This window comes from Neodiprion pinetum, chromosome 4 (genome assembly GCF_021155775.2).
Source record: "Neodiprion pinetum isolate iyNeoPine1 chromosome 4, iyNeoPine1.2, whole genome shotgun sequence".
NCBI classification, from domain to species: Eukaryota; Metazoa; Arthropoda; class Insecta; order Hymenoptera; family Diprionidae; genus Neodiprion; species Neodiprion pinetum.
This window is the reverse complement of record NC_060235.2, coordinates 14,717,516-14,741,339: the sequence shown is the minus strand read 5'-3', so window position 1 is coordinate 14,741,339 and position 23,824 is coordinate 14,717,516. Positions and strand designations below refer to the sequence as shown.

The 23,824-nt window shown below is 39.8% G+C and overlaps 1 protein-coding gene across 1 annotated transcript; it reads left to right on the top strand.

Annotated features, from left to right (window-relative positions):
- Positions 1–7,753: 7,753 nt before the first annotated feature.
- Positions 7,754–13,988, top strand: LOC138190860 (uncharacterized). The gene is made up of 7 exons (XM_069135388.1): positions 7,754–8,378; positions 8,478–8,604; positions 8,703–9,205; positions 9,892–10,239; positions 10,330–10,665; positions 13,630–13,689; positions 13,840–13,988. Exons 1-7 carry the CDS (start codon positions 7,754–7,756, stop codon positions 13,986–13,988), a joined length of 2,148 nt encoding a protein of 715 aa, XP_068991489.1.
- Positions 13,989–23,824: the final 9,836 nt, after the last annotated feature.

The following is a 23,824-nucleotide window of genomic DNA, read 5'->3' as shown; positions in this document are numbered from 1 at the left end:
ATGATCCCGGTGGACAAAACTGGTGTCGTTTATTCGTATCCATAGAACTTTTATGATAGTATGTCGCCCATATCTCATTTCTCATATCTTCAGCAAATTCAGGATTCCTCTAAATAGCTAAGCCATAACATACACTAAGTTCATCAATAAGTTTGTCAGTCAATTTTCCAGGACATTTACTACCAATGCCTGTGTTGTTGTTCTTAGCTTTTCGTAAACGAAATCCCATTCGTTTCTGCACGTGATCAACACACTCTTTTTTTATCACTCACCATCACCATCATGTGGGTTCATGTCCAGGATATCTTTAAATGTTTTCGAATCATCGTCTCCAATGTATTTTGCGTACTTGCGTCTATGTTTTTCCACCGACCGATTAAACATTTCAACCACAGCACCGACTTCATTTTCCGGAACATCCTTTATGATTTCCTGTACACGAATCTTCACGCTCTTAGTACCAATCGTTATAAGCTTCAATGTCCGACTTCTTTTTATTTTTCCATAAATTACGTGCTTGGCAAAAACTATATTTTACAACAGTATCAACAACTTTTTTGTTGTATTTACCAACAAGTGTAGTTATTCTAAACAGTGAGTTGGAATCGCATTTTTTCCACGTGCTATCACCAAACACTGTAAAATGTGTGGTATCGGTGTCAGGTTCAGATGCTTGCGTTAATTCTTTCTCCTCGTCAACGACTTTTAAAATAACATAATCATAAACTGAAGATGCAACCTTATGCAAATGTTTCAAACAAGTGTAGTACATACTAATTGACAGTCCTTGGCAAATATCCATCATGCTGCAATAGTTATTTATGCTACATGTAGGATAAGTAGCAAATAATCGGACAGTCGTGTTGTTGCGACATGAGCGTAAGGTTTATGGGGCATTTGTATGAAGACGAATGTGGTAGATGTCGTGTAGATGGTGACATCCACACGAGTATTCATACGAATGTCTCATAAACCTCACAGCGAATGTCGTAATCACGACTGTCATATTTGCTACTTATCCCACACGTAGAATACAATATTTTTTGAAAAAACTGATCTGGTAGTCGAATTTGAGAGGAATATAATAATTTTAAAACTTAAATTACTATAGGGGCATCAGATGGCGTTTGAGTAGTTTTTAGTAAAGTGAAAAAGATAGAGTGAATTTAATACAGACTGTACTCGTGTGGTTATATTTCTATAGTAGTATAGTTTAGGTGCAATCTGTGCAGTTAGCTGATACTTAACCGAACATGTGCGGTTATGAAACACATATAGTCAAGTATGCGATTATTGTGTATTTCGGAGATGACATACAGCGCTCGAAAAGTCAACTTCCAGAGCAGGTGTTGTGAAAAATATATTTATGCCTTCTCTTCGTACACCTAAAATTCTCATGGCTACAACTATTCTACGATTAATTTCAAAACCTTTGTTGATAAAGGGTGATGAATTGATATACTGTATGTTGTCGCAACTGTACTTCAATGCAATTCTGAATCCCAACCCACGTGCAGCAGTTCGTGAAAATTTTATGCTTCACTTGCATGTAGCACACAATTATTCAAGGCAAAGTAGCAGAAACTGAAAAAAATTCTGAGATACAATATCCGTAAGCACTTTCAATTATAATATCTTCGTCTGTCGACTTATGTAGTTTAGCTGCTGAGGCACTCACAAAACTTGTATCCAACTTCTCAGAATACCGATTGCATGGAGGTTTTCTTTTTCTAGGTCTATCTGCACGAAGAGTAGTACTTCCACCATATTTGATATCCATTTTGCACGAACAAATTAAATTTTACACTGGAAACATTTTATTTCTTCACTCAACATGAGAATATTTCAACAAACTACGTTACAACGAACTTCTACGTAGTCAATTTCTAAGAAGATATTGAGTACAAAAGACCTTTTATAACATGTGTTCCCCTCAGGTAGTTGGAGTTTGCCTACTGTCTATTATTCATTCGTTCCGGCCGGATCGCCAACTGGTTTAGTCGGCGCTTCACAAAAGTAGCTGTAGATTCCAAAATAATGAGAATTTAAAAAAATCACCTTAGGGACATATTCTCGAAGGTCAAAACTTTGAAAGTAGGCGAAAATAACAATGATTTTTTCGAATTTCTGAACTAGAATACCTCCGAAAACAATTGCGACGTTAAGGAGCGAATGTAACGCTCGGATTACTAACATTGATTACAAACGATCATATTAGCTGTTTTTTGTGTATGCTGTTTCTGTATGTGTATGTTGCTGTTTGATCAATGTGACTGTCACGATAGCTCAGTACTTCCGAATCGTGCGAGAGTGAAGATCGGAAAAATGAGTGATTCTGAGTGTGACGATACAGTGCCAATTAAACTCCTTGAAGCGGCAAAAACTATATCTATAAACTTATTGCCGGAAAAATCGCAGAGACATTACACGGCTAGTTATAATGAGTTTAAAGTATAGCGGAAACAAAAAATACCAGGCTGAATATTCGATGATAAAAGCGTGTATTAATGCATACGATGACATCTACATTTCTATTTATGCAAAATTACTTGCTTTTTTTTAAACCAGAGTGCTGGTTACGAACCAAAGAAATCTAAAGTGTTTACTGCTGCCGATGTCGCCAAATTTATTAACGAAGCATCTTACAGTGAATATTCAGTTCTCAAAGTGAATGAAATAAAACGTGTATCCCTTTTCAAAATCAATTAATTTCCGAAATAACGTTTACGTTATCATATCGTCACAGGTTATTTTCATTTTCAGAATCACAACTGCTTTAAGACGCGAGGAACTCACAAATTTAACTGTAAAAGATATAAGAGATCATGATACAATGACTTTAATTCGCATTCCAAAAACGAGAACAAGGATTGAAAAGTCGTTCACTATCGTCGAGAACTTTTATAGCGCCTGCAAAAAATACATGGGAATTCGGTTGAATAACAAATCAAACGATCGATGTTTTTTTGAAGATGTTTAAAGGGAAGTGTACGAACCAACCAATTGGTTTAAATAAAATTGGCCGAAAAACATAGCGACATTTTTAGGATTGGCAGAGCTTGAACCATACACCGGGCATTATTTTGTGGAACCTCGGCAACACTATTGGTAGACGGTGGAGTTGATATTACGATATTAAAACGTCATGGTGGGTGGAAATCTAATAGTATTGCTGAAGGCTATATTGTGGATTTGCTTCAAATGAAATAAAAAATTTGCGACACAATAACGAGTTCGATGACTCCATCAATTTTGGCAAAAGGCCATTCGTCGATAGTATACTCAATCCAATGCCATCGACATCAACAGCCCACGCAGAACTAGTTTTTCAGAGACCTAAAAAATTAAAAATCTCTGAAGGCAATGAAAAAACAGATGTTGAGAATAACAACAACATATCTATTCAAAGAAAAAGTAATATAGTTGATTCTTCTAGTGATGATATTGTTACAAAGGGTGAAATCACCCATCTTACCCCCTTTTTAATGATCTAGTGATCATCATAGATAGAAGAAGTTTATAATCCTCTTATGTCTTTAAAAAAAATAAGGTTGCTGCGTCAAAAAACATTATTATAGAAACAGTCTTGTTTCAGATTTTAAACTAGAAAAACGTTCTCTGCTATTAAAGCTTTTCCGTAACATTTCAATTGCGCCTTTAATTGACTCACTGAATAAGCTCGCAAATCTATATTTATTTTGCAACGTATTAAAACGTTACACTGGTGTCAGAAGTGAGATATTGAGTTTTTCTTACGTGAGTCAATTCAGTGCGTGATCTAATTATGAGCAGTAGCCGTTCGAGACTCTCTCGTCGAAGGCAAAGTTGCGGAGATGGTCCTTTTCCCACGGAAAATCCGCAAGTCCCCGATACAATATCTACAGCTCCAACGGCCCCTGTTCCTGTACTTTCGGGGATCTCACTCACACAGAATGATCTGCTGAAGATCATCAATCAACAGCAAGAAGCCGCCGAACGTCACCAACAACAGCTTCTTGAAGCGACTAACCGGCAACAACAACAACTTCCCAGCTGCTTCAAGACCAACAAGAATACCGAAAAGGAGAACTTGGCACTTAACAAGAACAGCCAAAAAGAGAACTCGCCACTCAACAAGAACAGCGAGAAAGAGAACTTGCCGCTCAACAAGAACAGCGGAGACTAGATAGAGAGGCTCAGGAACGTTCGGAAACCAGTTTGCATGACCTATTGCGGAAAACTGTTGCGGCTCTCCAATCAGTTTATCAGAAAAGCCGCTATCGAGAACCGGCCGTCACTCCACGAATTTCTGTAGTTGCAACTTCAGTTCCTTCTCCTGTTCCTCCTGCTGCTGATCAGGAAGTCTAATACCCAGGTCTTCCCCAAGATGTTAACGACACAAGGTCTGTTCCTTTTATTAGGGAAACAGACAATTTCCCTATTTGTAGATCAAGGGTAGCAAACGAGATTGGCTTTTCCGAGCCTCCGTCTCACATTCAGCCACGTTTCTCTCGTTTGAATCAATTGAGTAATTCGAGATTTCCCGGGATTTCCTCTTGAATATTCAGGAAAGCTGAGTAGGGTAGGGAGGCCGATTCTAACTTTTAAAATGGCGGTGTACTGGCAGAGTAGCCCCGATTCCTATCTTATCGAAAGTCGGTATGTTACCACCGCGATGGTGGCCTTACCCACGACATTGTTACCGACTGTTGACACGGATGGTGCCATAAGTATCTTCTCCCGATTTTACCAACAAACAGTTTGACAATGAATTATTTGCTTATTCAGATGAGCAGACATTTCAAATTTTTTTATTGTTAGATGGTAAACATTTTACCGACGAAATTGTTATCTCCGATCTTACCGACAGTTGGTGTTACCGGGTGTTGCCGCAGGTTTGTCGCATGTGGCGCCCCCACCGCATTATCGATCAATCGATATTCCGCCGATCGACTCTGCGTGATGTTTCCAATGCTTGCCGCAAGATAGTAACTTTTTCATGTATCATGTGGTTGAGTGAACGCTTTAGAAAATAATGGTTTGATGCTTTGAATAGATCATAAAATTTTTCTCACAAAATGCAGGTCGAGACCTGTGAAATAGGGGGTTTTTATTAGGTGAAATAAAACGTTCCAAAATAGCGGTTGAATGCTTTGATTATGTCGTAAATTTTTTTTACCCGCGAAACACCAGATGGTATTGTCAATAAATCAGTCTTGGGGCAGGGAGGGTGGGTCCATAAAAATTCTTCCAACAAAATTCTTCCCACAAAATGCGTTTCGAGACTTGTCTGATGGAAAATTGTAGTGGGGATGTGTGGTATATAAAACGTGAGCTTATTCCGATGATCACTCTGTTCTCATCACCTCTTCGCGTCGTGAACTGTTCTTACTTGTGAAAAAAACAAGAAACTGATTGAAACGCAATGGATCTAACCAAAGTTAACCACGTCAGCCGCCTGGAGAATTCGCCTACCATGAAGATCTCGGAACTCAAAATTGGTGTGGTGTGTGACGTCACTCGGTTACGACTGGTCAAAACGAAATTTGGGTTACGTGTTCTGGCGATGATCGATGGAAAATACAACGTCTTACCACCGAGAATCGCAAGGGTTCTACAAAAAGATGCTGATCAGCCGACTGAAATGTGTAACATGGCTGGGGAAAATCGTCTGCAAATGAAATACCATGGTGGGGAATTCAACAAGTTTGAATTTTCATGCAGCTATGTACCAATGAAAACGGATGACAAGATTGCCAGTTGCTGCAGGTGTCTTCTGCATTATACACCGGGACCCGATGTCGATATAGTGGATGGGCCGAATCCTCTAGTAAAAGACTATCTGGAATACGACCATCTGTTTAAAAAATGCTCATAATATGCGCACAAATACCAGTAAAATTCATTACAATTATATTATAGTTCACACATAGAATTATGATGGAATATTCGATAAAATTATTTACCTCTCTAGGAAATATATTTTATTAGAATGTATATCCCAGCTTAAACATAGAATTTAGTACAATTATGCGTATATCTTTATAAGTTTCATGTGTTGTTTTCATATGAATTTATTTGGTGGGAAAATTTAAAAATATTATAAATTTTATTTGCAGTAAAATACACGATGAGTAATTGTAAATTTTATCGAATAATATTATTCTTGGATATGAAGGTCGTGGACATCAAAACACTTTTTTATTGTGTTAACGTTTCAGCCCTGATGGGGGCCCTCCTCAGAACAATTTATTTAAAACTTCTGTCACGAACAGAAATAATAAAGTAATGTACAACTCAGTTAAAACAAAATTAAATATGAAAGGTTTAGGTAATAAGCAGGAATGTTTATGCAAATATAAATGAGAGGAATTACCTGGTGTGGACTGACACTTTCAATTACCGAAGAAATGGAACCACTAGTATGTAGTGAATGCGTGTTCAAATAATCGAATAAGAACAAAAGTTCATTTAAAAAAAAAAAACTAAAAAACACTACGATCGCGATACGAAACTCCCAAGCATTCATCCTTATTGTTAATTCAATAAAAACACACAGCGACCGTTTTAGGTTTAGGGGCACTTTTGAACATGCGGAACGTCCAGTGTGTAGTGGGGGGAGATCGATATCAATCATTATCAGAGCAAGCACAGAGTCAACGGGTTAAATGGAAACCAGAATTTGTTAAGAAGGTGAAATCGAGAGCAAGCTCAGTCGGTAATAGATAGTTACGTTGGGTGTATGACAGAGGTGTAGATAGAACTCAGATGTTCAATATCTTGTCTTCGATTGACAGAATTGGGATGTGCAACAATATTGCACATTTCTAACAATAACCTTTTGTATTTTTATTTTTTGTACTTTCTGTAAATTTTATTCTTCAAAACAATCATGCCGCATGCTAATATAGTTGGGGGTGTGAAGGCTCAGACCTGTTCGTCATGAAGAGTCATAAACCTCAAAAACTGTATGTGCACAAGTGTCTGGTCAAGAGTTGGCAAGACAAGATTCTTCTCCTGTTAAACATTGCTCGCTACTTGCATTTTTTGTTGACCGATTTTTTTCTCATCGCATGCCCCACGCTAATATGGTTGGAGGTGTGCAGGCTCAGACCTGTTCGCTATAAAGAGTGATAAACCCCAAAAACAGTATGTGCACAAACCATCTGGTCAAGAGTTGGCAAGACAAGATTTGTCTCCCGCCAAACACTGCTCACTACCTGCTTTTCGTTGACCGATTTTTTCTATCACATGGCCCACGCTGATTAGGGATGGAGTGTGCAGGCTCAGACTTGCTTGTCATAAAATTTTTTCATTCTTTGATGGCGGCGGTGGTACAGAGCTTCGACCCCCCACCACGACACCCAAATTATTGCGATCTATCGATATATATTAACTCAACGCTTCCGATGCAGACTCGTCAGTCTTACACGATACGTGCAAGTCAGAAGTTCTATAAAGTTCTGCTTATATCAACAGTAAAGTCATGGCCGCAGAAACATACTCGAATCTCGTCAGGATGAGGGAGAATGCGCACAATTTGTTGGGTGAGCTGCATCCTGAGCGGGAGAATGACGATATCTTCAAGCACTGGATTGACGTTGGAGCGGAAAAACTCCAATGGCTGCGTGGTGTTTCCAAGCGTCCGAGAACGAGCATAGGTATGAAACTGCAAATTCAACATGCAATCCCACTCTAACAATCCTGGGTGGCGAAGATTCAGCAACAGCTGCAACAGCTGCGACAGCGACGGTAGCAGCAGCATGCTGTGGTGATGGGCGCTAATATAGGCACTCCTGCGGGTGTAAAATGGGACGACGTCGACAGCGCGTTTACTAGCTGGATTCTCACCGGCGTTATCACTAACCTTGGTTATAAAAATGTGGACGCCTTTTTGGACGATGTGCAGCGCGTCGTCACCGAGAAGTTGGAGCTGATACTGCATCAGGAGGGAAATGTGAAGGTCATCCTCATATTATCGTGCAAATTCGAAAATGTCAAACACGAAGAGATCTCCACTAAAGTTAAGAGCTTCAATACATCCAACGTGGCGATTCTTCTTCCATCGAGCGATATAGATGGCTGGTTTACACGTGCACGAGGTAATCTGCTGTCGAAGGTTGAAGATTTCGAACAACGCGATTCTGGGTGGAGCATGACCGAGATCCTCAGTACTGCCGTAAACATCAACAGGTACCATCAGCCTCTCGCTGCGGGGCTTTTGACATTCGTTGAGCTGCCCAAGGATATTCAGCGTAAGAGAGCGATGGTGAACGTGAAAAACGATGACGAAAGATGCCTTCTCTGGTCCATCACAGCAGCCCTCCACCCAGTCAACACCAACACCGATAGGACTCGCCATTATCGTCGGTATATTTCCGAGTTGGAATGTACATCAGGTATCAATTTTCCCACTACTCTGCGCGATGTGAAAAAGTTTGAAAAATTAAATAATTTGCCAATCAATGTATACGGGATAGAATCTCAAACCTTTTCAGCCCATCCTAGAGCTAAGAAAAGTGTCATCGTGCCAATTTATTTGAGTGATCATTTGAGTACAGCGAACATTGACACGATTCATCTTCTGATAGTTGAGAGTAATCCGGAAGACGATATGACTGGCGAGTTTGCACCGAGATTTCACTTTGTTTGGATCAAGAATCTTTCGCGTTTCGTGAGTGAAAATTGTCCGTTCATGAACACAAAACGTTTTTATGTGATAGATGCTTATGCCACTTCAACAAAGAATCATCGTACAACGCTCATCGTCGAGATAGTGTTCTGTTGAATGAAGCGCGTACGACTTTTGCCGAAAATTTAAATTTAGAGTTAACGAATTTCAAGAACAACGATGCTGTTCCATTTGCTGTCTGCGCCGATCTCGAGTGTATAATAATCCCCGAACCCGTAGATGAATTTGAAACTCGTAAGACTTATGAAATTCAAAAGCCTATCCCGCACAGTGTGGCGTACTACGTACATTGTTCGCACGACGAGACTTTATCAGAGTTCCACGGTAGACGCGGTGCCGATTGTATAGATTGGTTTGTCCGACGGCTTAACGATCTAGCTTCACAAGTACAGGACGGTTTGGATTATCCAGTTCCGGTAGAGCTTCTTACCCAAGCACAACGCGATCGTCATATGCCTGCCAAAACTTGTCATGTATGCGACAAAAAGTTTTCCAAAAATGAAAACAAAATACGCGATCACTGTCACCTCACTGGTAAATATTGCGGCCCGGCTCAAAATGGATGCAATTTAAATTTCAAAGTCTCCACAACGATTCCCATAGTTTTTCACAATTAAACCGGTTACGATTCTCAGTTTTTAATGAAATCTTTCGCTTCAACTTTTAAAGGCAAGACTGATCTGCTACCTATAAATAAGAAGCAATGTATATCCTTCATGAAGCGGATCGAAGGGTCGATGATGAGCTTGAGATTTATCGATTCCTTTCGTTTATGGCCAGCAGTCTTGATAAACTTTCGTCATGTTTGACCAATGCCGATAAGCATATAACGCGTGAATTCTACAACAATCTGACTCAGTTCAGTTTGATGACTCGCGAAGGCGTTTCTCCCTGTGAATACGTCGATTGTTGGGAGAAGCTCGTGGAAACTCGGCTACCTGCAAAGAAGCATTTCTACTTTCAACTCACCAATTCGAATATTAGGGACGCCGATTATCAGCACGCGAAAACTGTTTGGGATGAATTTAATTTAGAGACATTAGGCGCGTATTCGGATTTATACTTGAAGACGGATGTTTTTTTGCTCGCAGATATTTTCGAAAATTTCCGCACTAGCTGCTTCAAAACATATGATTTAGATCCGTTGCACTACTACACAGCGCCGTGACTTGCTTTCGACGCTATGCTCAAATACACGGGAGTAAATTTGCAACTTTTAGACGACACAGAAATGATATTATTCATTGAAAGAGCCATTCGAGGCGGCGTAGCGCAGTGCTCTAACTGCTATGCTCAGGCCAATAATAGATTCATGGGTGAAGATTTTTATCCAAACAAAGAGGAGTCATACCTCATGTATTTTGACGTGAATAATCTGTACGGTGCAGCTATGAGCGTGCATTTACCAGTCGGCTCGTTCGAGTGGGAGTATCAGCATGTCGATATAACAAACCATCCAGACGATTCATCAATCGGTTACTTTCTGGAGGTAGATTTGGACTACCCTGTAGAACTCCATGAGGATCACAAAGACTTACCTCTCTGTCCCGAGCATTTCACACCACCAGGTAGTAAAATCGCCAAACTCGCGACTACCCTTCACCCCAAAACAAGATATGTCCTACATTAGAGAAATTTCAAGCAATGTTTAAGTTTAGGCATGAAATTAACGAAAGTACAAAGAGTTTTAAAGTTTGAACAAACTCCATGGCTCGAGCCGTATATCACACTCAACACCAACATGCGAAAACAATCTAGAAACGAGTTTGAGAAAAACTTCTACAACCTCATGAACAACGCGGTGTTTGGTAAGACTATGGAGAATGTACGAAATCGCACAGATGTTAGATTGGTTACAACATACGATAAACTAGGTGGTGCGAGAACGCTCATTGCCAGACCAAACTTTCGCAGCTGGACCGTATTTGACGAGGATATAGTTATCAAAGAATTGGATCGTGTCAAAGTTCGCTTCGATAAACCTATTGACGTCGGTGCATCAATTCTAGATCTATCAAATATCATTCTCTATAATTTCCACTACAAGTATGTGAAATCCAACTTTTCAATCAGCGGGTCAAATTGTTGTATACCGACACAGACAGCCTTATTTATCAATTTAACGTATCGAACATCTACGATATCATTAAACCTGATGTGGATGCAATGTTTGATACCTCTGACTACCCGCCCGACAATGTGTATGGTATTCCTCTCAAAAACAGGAAACGAATAGGGCTAATGAAGGATGAAAATAACGGTAAAATTATGACCGAGTTTGTGGGACTACGAGCAAAGCTGTAAACATTTACTACGATGGTTGAGGATGGGGAAAGATATGACACTGGCGTTAAAGTGAGTAAGCGTGCCAAGAGTGTAAAAAATTCAACAGTAAATAGCATCACGTTTGATGATTATAAGAACTGTCTGATGGCTTACCAAGAGTTGACCCTTCCCCAGTGTTTAATACGTAGTAAAAAACACGAAGTAACCAAGATCGTACTAAAAAAAAGGACGGGTTGCACTCCGGGAGTGCCGGAGAAGTGAAAACTTAAACATCAACGTTGTGCATTTTTGAATATGTTGGAATGGTTAGGGAATAATTTCGCACGAATTGTTTTATTTATCAGTATAAAAGTACTATCATGTATATGGTAAAATACAATATTCATTAATTGCGCTATCGTGGACAAACATGACAATTTATATCACATGAATAATATGCCCTTTGGTTTTCACGATGTCTTTTCTTTTTTCTTCTTCTTTTTCTTCCTTCGAATCTTTTTTTTCCCATTTTTTCTACGCTGACGCCATGCACATTGATATTTCCGATTTTTATTCCTTTTTTTTTTGTTTTTCTGAAAAACGAAGATTATTTATTATTATTTTGTTTCATTTATTTTCATTTGAAATTATTTGTTTGATATCGTATTTTTTTATGATTTTATACGTAATACACGTTTTTACACTTGATTAGCAAAGCACTGGATAAGCTAATGTGGTCAGTATCACAATTGATACTCCTAATATCAAGAACCAATGAGTCACGCGCGCATTGCTTTAATGTATTATTGAAAAAGAAACGATTTCCCTCAAGTATGTCGCTAAAATTTGTCGCGCGTATATGTAGGTTAACGCTATAAAGTATTAACATATAACAAATATTACATCTATAATGTGTGGGTACATATGTATATTTTTATAAAGTACTCATTTATTTTCTTTCGATATTTCTTCGTCCCTTTTTTCGTTATTAAATGCACTTTCTTCCATTTCCATCTTTTAAGCACTTCATATACACGAATTTCACAAGTATACAAACGATTGACACATCAGCAGTCACCATTTGTGGATGTGCGTAGCAGGCTGTAGTACAAACACACACGTGCAGGCGCCCAGCACCACTTGAACGAGACAGACGGAGCAGGCATACATTTTCGCCGTACGGTAGAAAGAGAGGGGAATATTACCCCCTCTTCATCCGTATTACGGTTTTTCGATCAGGCTACGGATCTGACGCGCTATGAATCTGACGCGAGTTCAACATTTTGTACCCATGTACAAAAGTGCTAAGCGCCGCGAAAGAAGTTTTCACTTCAAAAATTGGCTCTGAGTAGGCAGCACGACATGCGGCAGTTGATACCTGGGCAGACCGACACAGTACCTTGGGGGTTTGCCACCCCAAACCAATAAAATAGTTATAGAACTTACCGAACCTCTGTAAATATCTATGTTCAGCATCTGAGACGATCTGAGAAGTTTTTTGAAAACTTTTTTCGCATATGATTAACATGTTACGGGGTAGAATGCGTAGGCTCCGATAAGCGGTAATCGGAGCTTACTCCACGCCCAGCCAAGGTGTTATTTAGCTATTATAGGGTCCGTTTACATCGACCATGCACTCGCGTGCCACTACTCCCAATGCAGGAAGTGAATGGAATAGGAAGGGATCGGTTTTTAAGGGAAGTTAAACGATTTAAAGTATATGATTGTTTATTATCATCAAGTAGTTAACGCAAAGGAGTCGGTCGAGGGAAAAAGGTGTGGTCTTAGTTTAGAGGGATAGGTGTCTTGCTTGAGCGCTTGGATGGATCTGCTGAGTTTAACGGGATGTAGGAGGCAAGCTAGCCGCGACTTACACGAGGATCTGCTGATTCGCCGATGATAAGAGTAGACTACAGAGGTGAGGTAACTAAGAGTGTGGGAAAGGAATATGAAGTCTGGAGGACGTAACAAACATGTAAAAAATGTTTTCAGGAAATTGAAAAAAGTTTTCCAAAGAATAAAATGTGTATTAATCGTATGGAAAAATTGCAGATTATCATTATCATTATCGTCATCGTCATCGTCGTCATCGTCATCGCCATCGTCATCGTCACCACTGTTACGTGGGGGTAAGAGTGTACTGAGCGGTGGTAGTTAATGATTAATTGAATAATCAAGCTTCCACGTAACGACAATGAATAAATATTAAAACTAAGAAAAGACCTACCTTTCGATGAGCCGGTAATTTGTAGGATCGTGTTACTATAGTCCTGTACGGGTCTGTGAGGTTTGTTTAAATTGTTGAGGCAATTTTATAATAATGAAAATGGGAAAAAGCTCGTTCAAAATGAATGGTTTATTATGATTTAACTGGTTAAAGATGAAGTATATTCTGTATGATTTGGTGATTGAAATGTCTGATAACAATGAATGGTCATAATGACATAAAAGCCGAAAGTAACAATTTATAAAGCGTTTGAGTTTATATGTATAACGATCCACGCCGACGGACGAATTTATATTCAAATGCAGAGAAGCTGCAGAATCACTAAATTTGACCGTTTGCGGGTTTTGGCAAATTATCTGTTATTCTACTTTAAAGGATATTATTATTTGGTACCAGGAACATCTACTCTGAACGATGGTTATAACTAACTGGTCGTGATTATTCCATATTGTATCTCTTTTTTTAGATTATCTTAAATCAATGATATATCCTGTTGGTAATTCTTATTGGTTAAATCTTGGGAACAGTAAGTATGATTTAATTGGGGGTAGTGAAGCTAGCCACCAATTCTAGACTTGCTTTGAAATGAATATTACTGAAGTAAATTTTGATTATAAAGGTGAAACAAGAATTCGTTCAATTGCGAAGATTAACACCCGGATTGACTTATCTTTAGGTGAATCGGTCGACGAGATTGAGAGCCGTGGGATCGTGTCGGTCTGCGTCAGTAGAATTCTGGACCAGGGCCTCACCTCAAGTTCGGATGAGTTGATGAATCGAACGATGTTGAACGTCGGTCATTTAGTCTTTGTAGATTTAGAATGATATCTTACTATCGAAAGCTTTAGTTGAAAGTGTCAATTTGCTGATTTTGATATATGTTAAAAATGATTCCAAAAATTATTTATTAAAAACGCTAATGTAGTTATTATTATTAGCACTTAAAATTACCTGATTCGGTTGAATCAGGGCCGACCTCAATTTAATTACGGAAAATGGAATGGCATAAAAATGTCTATTCTCGAAATGATCAGATTTAGTAAAGCACAGAAAAGATGGAAACGTAGAAGATAGTGAGTCTTTTGCAGCTAACAGAATAACTGAATGCTCGAATTTGACGAATTAGCGCGAGACTTTAGGCCGGTCACAACTAAGATTTTCCGAACGCTACTATTGCTCAAGAAGGGCTAATACGGGTTGACGTCCACGCACCTCGCGACTTGACAGACGAAAGACGCGGCTTCTTCGGCCCGAGGGTCCAAGGAGCTGCAGTTGTAATAAGTTACAACGGTAATTAGCCAATGAGGTGCGAGGGCGACCTCCTGGTGCCCAAATCCACATGGTCAGCGTTACTTCATGCTGTTCGACGGTGTTCCGACGATTCTCAATCTCGTCGGTGACACATTAAAAATATGAACAAGAGATATTTACATACAATGTTCACACATTCATTTATACATTCTAATAAGTAATCTGTTTTAATTTGGTGTTTCCAAAGGTAGTGGTTTATCCTAGTTATTGGTTATAGTTTTAACTTAAAAAGAGGGATATTTCCAGACTAAGCGCTACTGATGCTAATTCAGTAGTCCCTTATCTCCGTTCTTGGTACCAGTTAAATAGAAGAAAGTCGAACCTTATACTAGGGATGATTGTTGGTCTCTACGTGACTTTTGCCGGGAGGGGTGTAACTCGCCGTTATTAGAATATGAGATTTTGATGGAATAATATCTGTGCATTGAAGAAATTAAAGAAATGAAATGAAATGGAATTTTGAAAAAGGTACGCCAAGGCGGTACGTCGGGGCGTAACACCACCACCACCACCACCACCATCCCCATCCTTCATTGAATTCCGATCATCCATATCCTCATCCGCCTCATCATTATCAGCATCCTCGGTACTCTCATTATCCTTTTTCACTTCTTTTCAATTGTAACATCCGGTAGTTCCGTTTTAATTTCTTCTTCAATATGCTGCTGCTGCTGCTGCTTTGAGGTATTCACCAATTCTTGCAACGGTGTTCTGAAGGCTTGAATCCCTCCCCCATAACCTGTTTGGTCGTTTCCTTGTCTAACTTGATCATCTTGTGCTCCTGACGTATGACATTGCATTCCTTTGATATTTCACTCAATGTATCGCTATGCCTACGAATCTTGGTACTCTCCATGTTGCCAGCTCGATTGTTGTAATGAAACTGTGCAAGTTCATGTTAGTTTATGCTTATGAAGCAGTCGAACCCCTTTCTATATATCCCCCCATCGATTTCGCTATCTTTGTCAATTACGGTAAAACTGTAATTACCGTCATTCCAGCATGCCGAGCACAAGTTTTTAAATAGCTGCCGTTGGTGAGCGTGCTGGTCGGACCAGGGCTAGGAGCAGTTGCCGAAACTGAACGGCAGTGATATTATGGTTGTGAAGGTAAGAATTTGTCGCACCGCGATTGTATCAATCGACCACCAGAGGGCGGGTCCTCTGTGGGTGCCCATCGCGTGAGTCCAAGAAAGTTTCAGTTGGTGTCGGAGCGTCGTCAGAGTTAGTCGGAACAGCGGCAGAGTTTTCGAGCAACAATAATAACAGGGTAGGCATTGAGGAGGGCTGTCGACTGTCGCGTTGCACTGGGATCATAAACTAACGAGTCTACGGGCACGCAAATGCAGGGTAGAAAAAGCGAAGGCGTGCGGGCACGGGCGTTAGGCGAGTGCCTTTCGGTGAGAACCTCTGTTTGGGACGTTTGGGCAAACAGCAATCAAGAATAGAAGCATTATCGCAGTTTATCCGTCGTCTCGTGATCAGTGGGCGGTCAACCGAGCCGTGGGGTTTCCGAGGCTGGCCATCCCAAAGAGATGGTTTCCCCCTGGGAAGGCTTACGAGGAGCCGCGGCCAGGGTGGATGTCAGTGCTCGCGAGATAGCGGCTGAGCGTGAAGGTCGATACAAGGTCGCACCACGCTTCAGCCCACGCCTCGGTTGATCGGTGGAAATTATCGTCTGTAGCTTCCCTGAGGTCGAACCAGCCGAAAACGGCTTGTTTCAGGGCAACGGAGGGTGGGTCGGTCTCGAAATGAAGCGACGCGGATTGACGAAATGATCGATTAGTGCAATCACGTATATATTGTCGAGATTGTCGAAGAACTAGAGTTATCAACGAAATGAAATCAATCGACTCCCCTGGCCAGAAATCAATGTTTTCGATTTAATCATTTGAATATCCAGGATACCCCTTTCCCTGATTAGAGTCCCTGACGGCGTCAGCAACAGCTGATATGTCATGTCTGTGTTTACATGATCGTTGTAGATATGTTTCAGATTCATTTCATCCTGCCGAAATAGCAGCAATAAGTTTGCATTGTCAAGCACCAGGTGTTTTGGAATGCACGCATACATTTGACTTACAAGGAAACGTTTTCAGGTGTCCCCCTCCAATCTCGATGGAACTCTGGTATATTTTAGGGGGTCAAAATCGATGACATACGTATTATTTTATATCGGCCCAAACTCATTTTAAACGGGTGAAACACCCCTCCAAAGTTGACCACCTTCAAAGGTGATTTTTCTGTTTAGCATACGAGGAGGGGATTTTGATAACTAATAATGATAGTAATAAATACCTTGTCAAAAGTGATGAAAAACACACTTCGAATATTCTCAAGAACTCTTTATTTTAGAGGTTAACTTGTATGTACAAAGTTCATTTTTTACATTAGAAACAAGATGTTCATCAGAGCTCAATGAATCCAACAGCACTGTGAAGAGCGTGCAAGAATACAAAATACGTGCTTTCGATTTTTTCCCAAAAACTGAATTCTTATCGACTTTTTTCCCAATATTGCGGATTATGTCTAGTATTTAGCCATGAATCATTGAATAACATTGTTCGAGGCTCGCATTCATTCTGGCATAGCTCTCTTATCATTTTACTGTTTTATCATTTTTTTTCAAGAAACGTAAATATTTTTCATTTCAAGCAGACTATCAACTACTCGAAAATTCGATGTGTGTCATATGTAAACAAGTCATATCTCCACTTGAATTAATTCTATGGCACAGATATTTAAGGGGTAAGGGCTGGGAAAAAGATAAACAAAAAAAAGTAGTGATTAATAGCCATTTTGGCTTGAAAAAGTGAATGAAGAATTTTTTTTTGTTACTCTGATTCATACACTAAATACACCTGTGAATAGTTTTGTAAATAAATTACGTTTTTATATAATACAAAATTGTTGAATATGCACATGATTCTACTTCGTCTACCGTGGCCACACCCTTTAAACAAAAACAAGTTCCAAGTTTATCTATAAATCGCTTTATGGATGATAGTCGGTACAATAATGATATTCATCAAAAAAATTCTGTAGGCTAAGTGATTTTTTACAGCAAGAACATCTGATTACTGCGACATTCGTGCAACCTTCGATTTCACAATTCGGATGAGATGACTGTTTAAATGCAAAATCGACGGGGTTAACAAATTCATCAGGTTTCTTTGCAATGAACCCGCGTTTATGCCACGCATAACGAAACAAATTGTGATATCGCGGCGATGACAGTTGGTTGTGAACTCAAGACTGTAATTTTATTATATTATTCCTTAAATGTAAATTTAAATCATAATCAAGAAGAACTACGGTGTCTGAAAAATGACGAATATAATTTTTCCATATACGGAAGCCGAAAACATCGAGAGGTTGAATTCTTCCAGTGGTTCCTTTCGGTATCAATAAAGTTGTCAACTTTTTGTCTGGGGGTGTTGTCTCTTGCACAACTCCAGAACAATGCCCACTCCAAGAATCAATTAGAAGTAGACTCTTTAGTCCCACTTTTGGGATAAACACTTCTTCTAACCACATCTTGAAATGCTCTGTAATGCATCATTGTGATTAATACCGTTTGAATATATGCAGCGCGAAACAAGAATTATCATACCTGAAGTAAGTTTTCCTGATTTGGAAGCTCTGATGAAAACATTTGGCGGTCTGAATAAATGTTGTTCAACTATAGGTCCGAACGTTCCGGATGGTTCTTTTAAAACTATTAATAAAGGAGATAATAATTTTCCGTCCGCTAAAATTGTAGGCTGTATAGTATAACTGTGCGTTGTTGAAGTTACTGATTGTACTATGCACGACACTTGTTTAGTTCCTTCTTCCGTAAACGTTCGTCCAGAATGAATCTCTATTTGGAAACCACTTTGATCAGAATTATACATATTTTGTAATCCATATTCGGAAATATAAGGTTCAACTCTTTTCAAAAATTCTTCAGCACTCTTGTGTAAATATTCACTATTTTCCACTGATTTTTGCGTGACGAATTCATTGATTTTTCTGCTAGTAATGCGATGGATCTTCTTAAAGTGAAGTAACCACGTTGGCGATGCTCTAAATCGAAAATCCTTATGACTGATAAGTCCTTGGGCCTCTAAAGCCCATCTTCGCAGATCCGTATCATGAACAATCAAGCCTGCGTCAATGGCATTTTTCATATTCTGCAATGTATACTCTGATATGCGAGCCAATTTTTCCATGTATGTCCCTCCCTGGTTGATTTGGTGTGCCCAACGACGCAATTGTCGTACTGATTTGACTTTTTTATACCTATGACGAACCGTATCAATTGAGCAATTTTTTTTCGTCTTTGCACTTCTCCAATATTCAAGAGCTCTTCTTTTATGATCGAAACTTGAAGGTTTGTCATCTTCGGAACAGCTATCTTCAGGTCCTTCGAAAGGCACCTGAAAATCTGCATCTTCCACTGCGAACGTTTCAAGATTTTTGTAGGGCTCTTCAAAATCAAGAGAATTTTCCTCAATCATTTCCACAATATCATATTCTGTCATGCTTTGTAATAAAATGTTTTCGAAGTTCGATACTATTTCACGTTCATCATTTGTTAACGGGGACCCGGGTATATTCATTACTTCAAATGCTGCCCACAGAAGTTTGATAACGTTTATTGGATTCACTTTCATTGTAAACGTGAGAAGAAATTCAATAACTGCTCGAAGTTCTGTTATTAACGTATTAACAAGCACTGAACGGTCTCACGACTTTTCATATTGAAAATATCCGAACGATACGTGTAATCGTTAAAGAAAATATCTGTGCTATAGAATTAATTAAAGTAGAGATATAACTTGTTTACATATGTCACACATCGAATTTTCGAGTAGTTGATAGTCTGCTTGAAATGAAAAATATTTACGTTTCTTGAAAAAAAAATGATAAAACAGTAAAATGATAAGAGAGCGATGCCAGAATGAATGCGAGCCTCAAACAATGTTATTCAATGATTCATAGCTAAATAGTAGACATAATCCGCAATATTGGGAAAAAAGTCGATAAGAATTCAGTTTTTGGGAAAAAATCGAAAGCACATATTCTGTATTCTTGCATGCTCTTCACAGTGCTGTTGGATTCATTGAGCTCTGATGAACATCTTGTTTCTAATGTAAAAAATGAACTTTGTACATACAAGTTAACCTCTAAAATAAAGAGTTCTTAAGAATATTCGAAGTGTGTTTTTCATCGATTTTGACAAGGTATTTATTACTATCATCATTAGTTATCAAAATCCCCTCCTTGTAAGCAAAACAGAAAAATCATCTTGGGAGGTGGTCAACTTTAGAGGGGTGTTTCACCCGTTTAAAATGAGTTTGGGCCGATAAAAAAAAAACGCATGTCATCGATTTTGACCCTTTAAAACATACCAGAGTTTCATCGAAATCGGAGGGGGACACCTAAAAACGTTTCCTTGTAAGCATTGCCTCTACCGCATAATTTGAAGCGTCGGTTGTTGAGACGGAGGGTTTTTTGAAGTCGGGATACTGCAGTATCGGTTCTCGACACAAACTATCGCGTGGAGTTTCAAATGCAAATTGATGTTCTGCTGTCCATAGAAAAGGGCTATTCTTCTGTAGCAAATTATTAATAGGTCTAGCAATTTTTGAAAGGTTAGGAATGAATCTCCGGTAGTAGCCTATCAAACCTAAAAATTGTTCAATCTGTTTAGGATTCTTCGGAACTGTGTAGTTTTTTATTGCTGATATCTTCTCCGGATTAGGTTTCGATCCATTTTGAGTGATGATGTGACCTAGGAATGCCACTTCTTTACGCAGAAATTCACATTCATCTGGCTGCAGGGTTATTCCCGCATCAGACAATCTCTTCACGAGTTTCCGAAATTTGGTTTCATGCTTCTTCAAGGATCGGGAGTGAATGCCTATGTCATCCAAGTGGACACACATATCAGTACCCTATAATCCCGATAGAACCTGGTCTATTAGACGTTGAAAGGTGGATGGGGCATTTTTTAAGCCGAGTGGCATCGAAGTATACTCGAAATGGCCGTGAGGAGTCAAAAAAGCTGTCTGCGCTGTGATCGGGATGCATTGGAATTTGGTGGAACCCGGAAGCCAGGTCGAACGTTGAGAAATATTTTGCGGAGCCTAGCTGGTCTAGGATGTCGACGATATTTGGTAGCGGGTAAGCGACGCCAATGGTTTTTTCGTTAAGTTTCCGGAAGTCAATGGCCATTCGCCAATTCTTTTTGCCGCTAGTATCTGATTTCTTGGGGATGATCCAGACCGGAAAATTTTAAGGAGATGAAGAATGTGTGATAATGTTTTGATCGAGGAGTTTTGTCACTGGTTTTTGTATTTCATCTTTGTGTACTCTTGGGTGTCTCTATTGTGTGGTATGAATTGGTGCGTCATCAGTAGTAGGAATCGTACAGCTGACTAGGTTTGTATGTCCCAGGGTGTCACCTGGGGGGAAAAAAAAATGATTGAATTTGATAGCGAGATTAACTATTAATTGTTTTTCTTCGTCATTCAAATGGTCCAATCGCAATTTTTCTTTAAAAATGTCAAGGCGTCTCCAATCGTAATTTGGGGATGTGGAAAAAACGCTATTCACGATCTTTTTTTTTTTATGTAAGACCTGTGTTAGTAAGACCTGTCCGCTGCTTGCAGGACTTGTATGCGTTAGGTGTGTCTTTGCGCTAAGCGTGGCGGTGCTCGCGAGTTCATCGACTTCTTCTAGTGTTACGACTGGTCTTCTTATTTCCACAGCTGATTCGTTGGAATTCATTGCATACACGTAAGCAAACCGTTGTTGGTTCGTAACCAGGGCCTGTCCCAGGTATATGTTAGCGCCTACTTCCAACTGTTCTATGAATGCCGTTTTCACCAAGGGATTCGAAATTTTTTGTGCAATCACCTGAGCCGTTCGTGGTGGTATCAATATGTAGTCTTCGTTTAGGAGTTTGAATGGTTCGCTAGTATTGTTCGGTATTATTTTTCCTGTATCGAAAGATATCGTTGCATTTTCGTTCCGTAAAAACATTGATCCTGAGATTTCGTCTTCTTGTATCGGGAACAGATCGTCGACTATATGGAATATATGAAGGTGTCACCAATTCGAATGCTAGTTGTTCCTAATACTTTCATTTGCTCGTGTATAGCACTAGTAACGTGGATTTGACCTTCGAGTAATTTACACGGATCATGCGGATGTATTGCTCCGAGTTTAATTATGTTTACACCAGCACCGGTGTCAACTATAAATGTGCTGGGTTGTTGTGTGAGTTCACTGGTGGTTATTCGAACCTTCGGTGTTAGTGTGACAGATGTTATGAGGATGCGAAGTGGTGCTGCGGTGTTGGTTCTATGCCTGTTGAAGGGAATGACGCCGGTTTCACGAGAGATGAGGTAGTTGTTTTTCAAACAGATAGTCGCCTTTTTCGAACGTGAAAAGTCTGAACTCAGTATACCGTCTTCGATGATTGGAAAGGAGTTATCGACAAGATGGAATTCGTGGCGTGTATTAGCTAACTCGACGTGAAGACTTCCTATTGTTCTGATGGATTCTTCCGTTATCCCTGAAATCTGCCTAATGTCTTGTCTTTGTGACGTGGAATCTTATGTTGATTTTATCGATTTTCAACAAATTAGTATTAGCGCTAGTATCTATCATGAGTGTCACGTCAGTAGTATAACAAGGCCGGTTCTGAATGAAAACACCTTCTTTACCGACCAAGCCGACCAATCCGTCTCTTCGTGCATCCTAGACGCAAACCCTTGAAGGTTACCCCCGCTCTAGTGAGATGAAATGTGCTCTGCTGACCGCTCGTCGGTAAGAAAATCTCCCAAATGACCATGAACGTCAGTAAAAAATCCTTCAAATGACCATGATTGTCGGTAAGAAATCCTCCGAATAACCATGATCGTCAGTAAAAAATGCCTGAAATTGCAGTGGTATCACTCCTTGTGGGATAAACTGTGCTCTTTGTCAATAAAAAAAATCATGCTATCGAGCGGGATCGATAACTGCGTTACCGAGCGCACTGCGTGGATCTTCGAACGTTCCACCGAGAATCCTGGCATGTGTCAGGTTTTGAGAGCTTCCAGAAGTTTCGAGAAGATTCTCACGGCCTTGAACGAGTCTAGACTGAAGAACAATTCATCGGACGTGTTTCGACTCGACGGTGAGCGGCATGTGGTCGAAGGATTTCGGTGCGACGTTGAATTTTCTGGAGAGCAAGGTTGAATGTTACATAAGCTTTGTATTGGAAAAAATTCTCTCTCACGAGCTAAGGTGAAGGTGTGAAATTAATTAATGAATATTCTTTAAGAAACGGTTTTATTGAGTACAATTTTTAGGGTACAGTTGACAATTACTTCACAGCGATAGTACAATAATTCTATTCAACAGTATCATAACCAGGATGATATATTCGCCAGGAATGGGGGACCCTTCTTGTAGACGCTCCTGCGCAGTAACACAAATCGTACACCCTCGCCATTCGAACAGTATGACGATTTTGAAGCAAATTTTGAATTATCAAAACGTTTTGTGCTGCACAGATTGCGTTAGGTATTGTATGCACGTCATATCTTGGAGACACAGCTGCAGTTTTTTGCAAGGTTTGAAGCGACGGACAGTCAAAGTCCAACATATCGATGATTTAAACTTTGGGGACAATTATGAGCAACCGATCTCGTTTTTCTTCTCCTTTTACGTACACGGTTTCAGCTTTGCACAGCCTGTCTTCAATGGTCCACTCAACTTCCTCGAACGGTATGGTTCCACAGCGCCAAGGTAAACCGTAAAAATCGCGTTCTATCCAAGAATTTTGGCTTTTGTATTTGATGACCAGACAATCCCATTCGTGAGGTGGCTTGAATGAAGACATTGATGGAGATGCTTCCGAGTGGATTGAAATTATAGCCAATTCTTTCAATGGGAAGGTATTATTGAAAGGTCTACGGAAGCCGTGTATGTCAACGATAAGCTTCATCTTTGAACTGTGCGAGATGGTGGGGAACGGGTCAGCTTTTTTAACAACTTTTTCACCCCACCACTGAGCGGTTTGTATTCGACAATACGATTGTGAACAATCGAGCAGTACGCCGATGTTTCAGCGGAAAAGTTGGCTTCAGCTTCAAATTCAAGACGGATGTCGACAGGTCCGTACTTCAAAGATTCGTTTTGTTTTGAACACTCGATAACGAATGAGGGGACGTCTCGAAGGAATTCACTCTTTGTCAGCAACGGCTCGGGGTTCTTGTCGTACTAGGTAGCTTTGAAGTTTGCGTACATCTCGTACAGGAGCGCGTACAGATTACGACTTATGTTGAGGTTCAGGTTATCGTACGGATAAGA

What these genes read in the sequence shown, in the direction of transcription:
- LOC138190860 (XM_069135388.1), top strand. Translation starts at nt 7,754, where the DNA reads ATGGGCGCTAATATAGGCACTCCTGCGGGTGTAAAATGGGACGACGTC. An exon ending in CGAGTTGGAATGTACATCAG is followed by an intron (nt 8,379 to 8,477) that starts GTATCAATTTTC and finishes AAACCTTTTCAG; the next exon opens with CCCATCCTAGAGCTAAGAAA. An exon ending in CGATAAACCTATTGACGTCG is followed by an intron (nt 10,666 to 13,629) that starts GTGCATCAATTC and finishes CTCTTTTTTTAG; the next exon opens with ATTATCTTAAATCAATGATA.